At 54.7% G+C, this 9,455-nt stretch overlaps 1 protein-coding gene across 2 annotated transcripts; it reads left to right on the top strand.

Moving 5' to 3' along the window:
- Nucleotides 1-43: 43 nt before the first annotated feature.
- BCCIP (BRCA2 and CDKN1A interacting protein) lies at nucleotides 44-9,453 on the top strand. Of its 2 annotated transcripts, none has more exons than XM_079793214.1 (7): nucleotides 44-236; nucleotides 1,937-2,011; nucleotides 2,857-2,937; nucleotides 4,253-4,342; nucleotides 5,205-5,392; nucleotides 7,623-7,797; nucleotides 9,087-9,453. In XM_079793214.1, the coding sequence occupies exons 1-7, from the start codon at nucleotides 57-59 to the stop codon at nucleotides 9,222-9,224; spliced, it is 927 nt and encodes a 308-aa protein (XP_079649340.1). In that variant the 5' UTR covers nucleotides 44-56; the 3' UTR covers nucleotides 9,225-9,453. The 2 variants fall into 2 exon arrangements, with proteins under 2 accessions (XP_079649340.1, XP_079649339.1); XM_079793213.1 differs by having other exon boundaries at nucleotides 9,054-9,450.
- The last annotated feature ends 2 nt before the right edge of the window (nucleotides 9,454-9,455 follow it).

Below are 9,455 nucleotides of genomic sequence, written 5' to 3'. Positions count from 1 at the left end.
GTGGGTCCGGAAGGGCGGACGGGCGGCAGTTGCGCAGGCGCAGTGAGCGCGGCAGCATGGCGTCCCGGCCGAAGCGGCGCGCCGTGGGCGGTGGGACCCCGCAGGCGCCGGGCGCCCCGGTCCCGTGCCACGAGGAAGAAGAGAACGAGGAGATGGAGGACCAGGGCGACGACGACGAGGACAGCGACGAAGACAGCGACGAGGAAGAGGATGAAGACGACGAGGCCGTGGGCGAGGTGAGCAGCGCCCGCGCCCCCGCTTGGCTCCCAGCTGGGAGCGTGCTTTCTGGCCGCCGCGGCCGGGGAGCGTGCGAGGCGCTCGGAGCAGCGACTTCCCTGCCCCCGAGGGTCTGCCCGCGGGGCCCGCAGGCGGTAACGGGCTCACTCCGGTTCCACTTCGGTCTCCATTCCGCAGCCGCAGAATTACTTTCAAAAGTTACACCCCGGCCGGTGTGCCCCTTGTCCCCAAAGGAAAACCCGACCCAGCACTTGCCTTCAGGGGCTTTATTTTAAAAAATGTGTATATCATTGGTTCCAGAGAGGAAGGTAGAAGGAGAGAGAAACGTCCATGATGAGAGAGAACCATGGACGGGCTGCCTCCTGCGCGCCCCCTCCTGGGGACGGAGCCCGCATCCCGGGCTGTGCCCTGGCCGGGAATCGAACCGTGGTCTGGTTCCTAGGTTGATGCTCAACCACAAAGGCCGGACGGGAGTTTATTTACTATTTTAAAGGAATACATTCAGACCTGAGTCGTGACAGTGTGTTGTTTGGTTTAGTTTGCTGATCACCCAATCTGGCTGAGCTGACTTCAGAGCCGGGGTCCCAGGCTGTACAAGGACCTTGGGATCCGGCGCTGGCCAGCTAGCAGCCCCGGGGGCTTAAATCCGTGCAGTCAGGACGGCCGGCGGAAGTAAGTTTGCTTTTCCTCTGTGGTCTCCGTCAGCTAAGACCCACATCCCTGGACCTGCACAACCGGAAGTGCGTGCAAGTCACCTCTCACCAGAGCCCCGTGGTCAGTGCGTCCCTTACCAGGGTCCTCCAGGGCCGATGTTGTGTGGCATTTGGAAACATCGCAGGTTTTGTTTGTGGTGTGAAGAATCCTTCCATTTATTTACGGGATATTTCAGTGTTGTCACCTCCTAGACTGTCGTGGTGGTTCTGCAAATGTAGGTCAGGGACCCAGCTGCACACTTAGTCCCCGTACTCCTGCCCCAGGGACTCTCCTGTCCTCTGTTCCCAGCTCAGATGGCGCTTCTCGAAGGGAAACCTTTCCTGACCTGACCTCCTGTTTCCAAGCTGCTGTGACACCGTGCGCCCGGGTCTGAAAGCCGTGTAGGTGCAGCTGTAGGTTTACGTGAATATTTCCTTAACGTCTATATTCCCACCCACACTGCGGGCTTTCTGAAGGCAGGGTCCTTCACGTCCTCACCTTGTCATCTGGGTGCCGGGCACAGTGCGTGGCACGCGGTGGTACCAGGCGGTACCGATCTGCCAGGTGAATGCAGCATGGCCTCCGGCACGTGGGCGGGATCCGGGTGCAGGCGGTGCAGGGCCTTGGGAGGGACCCTGTGCGGTGCTCCCCCGTGGCAGGCAGGTGAGCGCTCCTGAGTGGCTGCGGCTCACCCAGAGCTGTGCTCTCAACTGGAAACCTGGCCGCGTGTCTTGTTCTTCCCCGGCTTTTGTGTCCAGGGAGGGGGTGGCCTGAGGGGCTTTGTGATTTGTGCGGATGCAGTGTTGATAACGTTTGCCTGCTTTGTGGGCTAGTCAGTTACAGTTCTTTACGTAACCTTTAATTATCCTTTTTCTGGCATGTTCTGTAGCTGAGTTAGAGCCGGAAAGAATGGAGGCAGCGGGAGAAGAACACCTGCCTTGGGACAGAATGCCTGACATGCCTTAGAGAGTCCTGTGTGGTGATCTTGTTTGTGTGTTATTTACAGGAAGTGAATGTGGAGTTTGAAGCTTATTCCATCTCAGACAACGATTATGACGGAATTAAGAGATTGCTGCAGCAGGTATTGCTTTGTACTCGTTACGCATGAACTCGCTCTTCTAAGGAAATCCAGGCCCGCCAGCACCGCTCTGTCAGCATGCTCCTCTCTGCTTTAGAATTCCCTTCCCGTCCTCCCCCGCCTGGTCCCGGCCCAGAGGGAAGACCTTCTCTGTGCTTCTGCTCCCAGCCCCTTCCTCCATGGACATCTTTGACTGTTCTTCCTCCTGCCACACTCTCAGCTGCTAATTACTTGAGCCACTGTTCTGTCTTTTCCTAAGTCACATCCCAGCTTTCTCAGGAGAGGAATTCTTACCTGGAAGTCACATCCCGGCAGCACCTGCTGCGTCTACATTTTTCTTTGCCCCATGGAGACGGCTTCAGTTCCCGTTAGAGCAGTGGTTCTCAACCTTTCTAATGCCGCGACCCTTTAATACAGTTCCTCATGTTGTGGTGACCCCAGCCATAAAATTATTTTCGTTGCTACTTCATAACTGTAATTTTGCTACTGTTATGAATCGTAATGTAAATATCTGTGTCGCGACCCACAGGTTGAGAACCTCTGCTGTAGAGCCTAAGACCATCGGAAAACACAGATAGTTACATTACGATTCATAACAGTAGCAAAATTACAGTTATGAAGTAGCAACGAAAATAATTTCATGGTTGGGGGTCACCACAACATGAGGAGCTGTATTAAAGGGTCGCGGCGTTAGAAAGGTTGAGAACCACAGTTAGAGCCTTTAGTGTCCCAGTCACCTTCCTGGTCAAATCATTGAAATTTTATGGTTTTTATTTGAATATGGAAATTAGGAGTATTTTTAGATGTCGCACTCTGACTTTAATTTAAAATTAACGTTTTCCTCTTAGCTTTTCCTAAAGGCACCTGTAAACACTGCAGAACTAACGGAGCTCTTAATCCAGCAGAACCACATCGGGAGTGTGATTAAGGTAAGCAGGCAGCTGCGCTCATTCTGATTAAATTGGTTCTTGATCCTGGAAAGTCCCTCCTGATGTATAAGTCAGCCTGCCGGACGCTTCCGTCGGAACGGAGCAGGAAGACTGGGTTACTAAGTGCCGCAGTGCGGGTAATGGCGGAGGAGAGGGAGAGAAGGGCTGGTTCAGAAGGCATTTGGGAGATGAAATACGATGGGCCGAGGGGAGGGGAGAGGAATCAGGCATGGCTCCGAGGGTCTGGCTCAAGCAACCAGTAGCGAATGGAGGACGGTAGGTGAGGAGGGGACCTGAGTTGGGACTCGTACATTTCGAGTGTGATTTGCCTGTAATAATGCAAACGAGCTATTGAGCAGCAGCTGGAGACTTGGGCGTTTTCAGCAGACAGGAAGCCCCACCTGGGTCCCAGGGGAGGGCGCATAGACCCCCCCCCCCCCCCCCACCTCTTGATGGGAGGAGTGTCCGGGTCACTGTCAGACTGAGGGATAGGCGATGCCCTGGTGGCCCTCTGTGGGAAGTACAGGCGGTCACAAGCCCTTCTATGCCGTTGTCAGTCTGAAAACGGGTGATGCGTGTGCCCACCTCGTAGCGGGGGAGGTGGACGAAGGGAGTAGCTGAGTGTAAGGTGCTTAGAGCTGTGTGGCACGTGGCACGTGGCCGGCGCTCCGTGTGGAGCTGTCACTGTGGTGTGGTCCTGTGCCCAGCTCATTGTTCGACTGTATTTGCTGCCGGGACGTTCCGGGTTGGACGAGGTTGAGTAACCTTTGATGCATCTAAGCCAGGCGGTTCAGGGGGAGCCAAGCTTTTCATTCTTAGCTGTTTTCTGAATTTGCCATTTTGTTCTCGCCTCTTTGTCTCTGCCTGAGAATAAGCGGCCCGCGGGCATCAGTCACCTTCTTAGGAGCCAGGGCTGGTCCGCGCTCGGCAGCACAGGGCTTCGGTGAGGCGTGTGGACCCGCAGAGAGACGAGCAGGGCCGGCTCCCGCCAAATTGTTTAGAAAACAGACTGCACAGTGTATTTCATGAGGCATTAGCAGTTTTGGATTTGTAACGTGGAGAATCTAGTAAAGAAAACGTCTTAGGAGCCTCGTATAAGTTAGGGCAGGAGAGGTCACGCAGAATGTGGAAGGAGGTACGGAATCAAGGGAGGCACCGGGATGCGCAGGGGCCACACTGCGTTACCCATGATGCTTTTCTGGTGACAGTGATAAAACAGTTTGTGTTGAAACAGAGTAATGAGGCCTAGATTCCAGGCTTGGTGTTCTATTTTTCCCAACCAAGTGTAAATTAAACACTTTTCTTTTTAAAATAGCAAACGGATGTTTCAGACGACAGTGACGACGATGTGGACGAAGATGAGGTTTTTGGTTTCATAAGTCTTCTCAATTTAACTGAACGCAAGGTGGGTCCCCTGGGGGCACCTGTGTGGTCTCCCTTAGGCCAGAGGGCTTGTGTAACACACATGAAGTGTTTCTGTCAGGCGTGTGCTCTTGTGAAGTCTCACCGTAACCTGTTTTCAAGAGAAGGTAATTTTTTTTGTGTTTTTTTTTTTAAAATATATTTTTATTCAGAGATAGGGAGAGGGAGAGAGCTAGAAACATCAATGATGAGAGAGAATCATGGGTCGGCTGCCTCTTGCATGCCCCACACTGGGGATCAAGTCCGCAACCTGGGCCTGTGCCCTGACCGGGAACCAATCCATGGACTCCTGGTTCATAGGTCGACATTCAACCACTGAGCCACTGGCCGGGCGGAGGCGTTTTGTTTTGACTAGTGTGTACCAGTTCGAGTCCTTCCTCCTGCGTGTAGAGGCCCCGCCTGGCCAGGTTGACGCGGCTGGTGCTGCCCCTGCAGCTGCTGTGATGGGCTGTGCTGCTCCCGGAGGGGAGGGCGCTGCTGACACTGACGGTCACGGAGTTGGCGCTCCTCGCTCTTTGCTGCTCACGGACGGTCCCAGTGAAAAGGGAAAACCAGCTGCTTCCCCTCCTCCCGAGGCGCAGGCTGCGCTCTGCTTTTAAATGAGCTGCGGTTCCCTCCGCCATCTCTGAGGTGCCCTAGTTCATTCCGGGGCCTCTCACCACCGTCCTGGGTGGCAGTTAACACCAGGCATGGGTGCCTCTGAGACGCACACAAGCAGTCACCACCGAGACGCCAGACTTTGAAGGCTGGCACAGAACTGCCCCTCCTGTAAGGAGGTGGTGCTCCCTGTCAGGTTTCGGCAGGAAGTGATGGCCTGTAGTCAGAGGCGCCGTCTCTGCTTTCAGGGGACCCAGTGTGCCGAGCAGATCAAAGCGCTGACTCTGAGCAGCTGTGCGGAGAACTGCGAGAAGAGCGTGGTCGAGCGGCTGGACCAGCTCTTCAAGGACAGCTCCAGGCCCGTGGGCCTGCTCCTGAGCGAGCGGCTCATCAACGTCCCTGCGCAGGTCGCGCTGCCCATGCACCGGCAGCTCCAGTAAGCGCCCGGGCCCGGGCAGGCTCCCCAGGGGACTCGGGAGAGGGGGTGGAGTCCCGCCCTGGGCTGGCGGCGGGGGTGGGCGGGGAGCGCTCGTCCGGAGCTGCACGGGGTCCTCGTTACCGGCTTTTCAGTTTTTGTTTTTTTTAAAATATATTTTATTGATTTTTTACAGAGAGGAAGGGAGAGGGATAGAGAGTTAGGAACATCGATCAGCTACCTCCTGCACACCCCCTACTGGGGATGTGCCCGCAACCAAGGTACATGCCCCTGACCGGAATCGAACCTGGGACCCTTCAGTCCGCAGGCCAACGCTCTATCCACTGAGCCACACCGGTTTGGGCGGCTTTTCAGTTTTAATCACTAAAGCTATTCTGACAAGTCTTCGTAACCTTAAAGATTTAAGTGGTATTAAAGTAGGTGAGTCTCGTGTAGACTTTTCACTCCTATTTGACTAGTTTTTCACCTTCTTCACAGGTAGATTAACATGAAAAATACTGAATAATTACAACAGTAACAAAAACTGAGTAAAATTTCTAAATTTCATTGGAATGTTTTATGACTAAGGAAACCATACTCTTGATACGACATTTCTGGCTTCTCAGGGTTGTTTTGTTTTTAACGCAGTTTTAAGTTTACAAGAACATCTTACATGTAAGAGGAGCTAGAATGTATTGCCTGTGCTTTGACTAGAGGAGGACGAAATGCAGACAGGCCCCTCGCCCTCCCGGTCCAGTGTTCCTGAGGTCTTAGCACTGTGGTTTCCTTAGTGGGAATGTGCGAATATGACCGGGGGCTGGAAACTTTTTTCCCTTTTTCCTTTATGGATTCACTAGAGGCCTGATGCATGAAGATTTGTGCAAGAACGGGCCTGCCTTCCCCTGGCTGCCGACACTGCCTTCACTCTGGCTGAAGCCGCCTTTCCACCTTCCCACGCTGCCCAGAGGCCCGGAGCAGCTGGGGTGGTGTGGAATGCCTGCATTGTCGCCATGGTGACGACGCAAGTGTCCCGCCCCCCAGCCACTCAGCGCCTGTGTATGCAAATTAACCAGCCATCTTTGTTGGGTTAATTTGCATACTCCTGATTGGCTGGTGGGTGTTGCAAAGGTATGGTCAATTAGCATGTTACTCTTTTATTAGGTAGACTAGAGGCCCGGTGCATGAAATTCATGCATGGTTAGGGTCCTTAGGCCTGGCCCGCGATTAGGGTTGATCTGTGGGGCGACCGGCAGGGTGATTGGGGCCCCTGCTAACACCCACCTTGGCCTGGCGCGGCTCGCTTGCTGGCCCCACTCCCAGCTGCCGCCACTGGTCGCCTCTCTCTGTGGGGTGACCAGCGGGTTGATCAGGGGACCCCGCTTGCACCGCCTACTCGCCAGCCCCGCCCCCCGCTGCCGTCGGTTGGGGCCTGAGGGCCGGGGGCAGCTCCTGCGTTGAGTGTCTGCCCCCTGGTGGTCAGTGAGCATCATAGCGACTGGTCGTTCCGCCGTTCGGTCTATTTGCATATAGGGTTTTATATAGATAGATTCCTTCCCTTCCCCCCAAGCTCCGTAGTGGGTTTGTTTTGTGTTGTCTCTTCCTGATCAGCTGGAGCTCACGTTTACCTGATTTCCCAGGCGCGTGGCCGCCTTCTCCTGATCCTCTAGTAAAGGAAGCTGAGTGGGCTGTTTCGCATTCCCTTACGTATTTGTTTGCCGGATGCACAGGATGATGCATACTTTTCAGGAAGGAAATGGAGGCTTCATTGCTGTTGGGCTGACTCTGCCGAGTTAGGGTGTCTGCGCTTTGCAGTGTGACTTCTGCAGCGTGAGAAATTAGTCCTGGACTCGTGATTGGAGACTGGAGCAGTCCCGTGCTCCCGTGGCATTGGGAGTGGCCACGTGCCTTTGTGTGTTTCAATCCCATGTTTGCTGTTTTAATCCTCCAGATTCTTAGTGTTTTTAACTTGTGCACAGAGCAGTGATGTTGAGGAATCTGAGACTCATCTGCTGACAACTCGGAGCCTAACCTGAGCGATTCGTCACCCTGTGTTTATGGAAGCACTGTTAGAACAATCGAAAGTGCAGGCGGCAAAACTGAAACGCACTGCTGTGCAAGCGCCAGACCTAACGTCTGCGCAGTGAGCCGCGTCCCAGCAGGAGCCCTGCCAGGCCTCCCCGCTTCCCCAGGCCTGGGGGGTGGCTGGGCTGATGTCGCCCAGCCCGGCAGCAGACCTGTGTGTGTCTTGTAGGAAAGAACTGGCGGAGGCACACAGGACCAACAAGCCGTGTGGGAAGTGTCACTTCTACCTTCTGATCAGCAAGACGTTTGCGGAAGCAGGAAAAGGCAATTCCACAAAGAAACAGAGCAGCCCAAAGAAAGATGAGTTAATGTTTGCAAATGCAGAGGAAGAGTTTTTCTACGAGGTAAGACTGTCTTGTTCCATGTGTTTGTTTACATGGAACCTCCGGTTCTCAATTCGGTTCTCAACCAGCAGCCCTTTCATGCTGATATGATCAGTCGTGCGTCTCTCAGGTGACAAAGGAGAGAGTGATTGAGTGAGTTTACTGCTAAACCCCACCTTGTTAACGTCTCAGGAAATTGTGCTGGGAATATTTTTGTGTTTTTTTGCTTTTGCTGATTTGGTTTTTAACAAATCGCTTCTTGAACAGCCTTCCGGAAAGAATTAAGTTCGAGAACCAACCAAGGTTCCCCTGTATATAGGGATTTTCTTGACAGTAAGGACTCTCCCATTTTGTATCACTCCTGAGTGTGGCCACTCGGTTTTCCTCCATAGCCCCACTGCCGGCAGCTCAGTGCCTGGCGCGCCCTAGGCTCTCACAGGCCATCACCGCGCAGCCGCACTGCTGGTGATGAGTGTGGGAGGAGAAAACCCTGCACCTGCTGGTAGTGACCAGGCGTTGATAACGTGCGGCGAGAGCTGTGCCTCCCACCCCCCGGGAGGTAGGGTTAGCCTGAGCTCCAGGTGGACATTGAGTCTGAGGGACAGTCATCAGCTGAGGTCCCGCCCACCGGGTGGACCCCTGCCCTCCCGTCTGGCTCACGTGCCGCTCCGCCCCTCGTCCTGGATGTCATCCCGTTGGTGGGTTTCTAGCACTTTCTTTCCTGTAAAGGTGCTTGTGCGCCATGGCCAGCCAGATAGAGAATATCCTCCCCCGTGCAGCCCTCCCCAGAAGTAAATCTCCGAGGAGGGCCCTCTCCTGGGGTGGCGCCGCCCCGTATTCCTCTGGAGACTCCCAGTCAAGACTGGCAGCGCAGCGGATCCTTTCAGGAAGGAGACCGGGAACTGAAGCGTTGAGGCTACGCCCGGCCTCTTGGTGCGTGCGGGTGTGTGAGCTCGGCTGGTTCTGCACGCTTCCCTTCGTCACGGCAGCTCTGCCCGGAGGCAGCAGGGGCAGCGGAAAGGCCTGCGCTTGCAGCGTCTTCTTGTTAGCTGTCCGGCGTTGTGCCCGTTGCTGTCCCTGTCACCGGGCGGTGACTGAGTGGCTTCAGAGTGGTAGACAGTGGAAGTGGGCGGTGGCTCCCCTGGTGGAGGGGCCTTCTGCCGAGCGTCCCTTCGGGCTTCCTTCAGCCCGCTCCTAGGGAAACGCGTCAGACAGTATTCTTTGCTGCGACTGCGTGAGGGCGAGGGTGGCTCACTCACGGTGTTTGTGTGGTTTAGAAGGCAGTGCTGAGGTTCAGCTACTCCGTGCAGGAGGAGAGCGACTCCCGTCTGGGCGGCAGGTGGTCCTTCGACGACGTCCCGATGAAGCCCCTGCGCACCGTGATGCTGGTCCCGTGTGACAGGATGGGCGAGGTCATGGCTGCGCTGGAAGAACACCTGTCCGTCTAGCCGTTTCCCACCGAGAGGGTGTGCTTGTGTTTGTAAAATCACCAGGAGACCCAGGGCAGCTTTCCTGAGAAACTCAAGACTTTATTTACGTTTAGCTTCTCTACACAAAGTAGGGTCCTGTCGCCTGTGTCTGTGACACGTTTACAAAATAGCGTTTAAAAATTTTTGGTCAAATTATGAATGGTTGGTTAAAAACCTCCCCCATAAGAAGAAAAACGTGGAGTCGTGATT

This window comes from Cnephaeus nilssonii (genome assembly GCF_951640355.1).
Source record: "Cnephaeus nilssonii genome assembly, chromosome: 16".
Taxonomy (NCBI): Eukaryota; Metazoa; Chordata; class Mammalia; order Chiroptera; family Vespertilionidae; genus Cnephaeus; species Cnephaeus nilssonii.
Note: the sequence above shows the minus strand (reverse complement) of the source record. Positions and strands in the feature narration are given on the sequence as shown.

What these genes read in the sequence shown, in the direction of transcription:
- BCCIP (XM_079793213.1), top strand. Translation starts at nt 57, where the DNA reads ATGGCGTCCCGGCCGAAGCGGCGCGCCGTGGGCGGTGGGACCCCGCAG. An exon ending in ACATCGGGAGTGTGATTAAG is followed by an intron (nt 2,938 to 4,252) that starts GTAAGCAGGCAG and finishes TTTTTAAAATAG; the next exon opens with CAAACGGATGTTTCAGACGA. An exon ending in AGGAAGAGTTTTTCTACGAG is followed by an intron (nt 7,798 to 9,053) that starts GTAAGACTGTCT and finishes TGTGTGGTTTAG; the next exon opens with AAGGCAGTGCTGAGGTTCAG.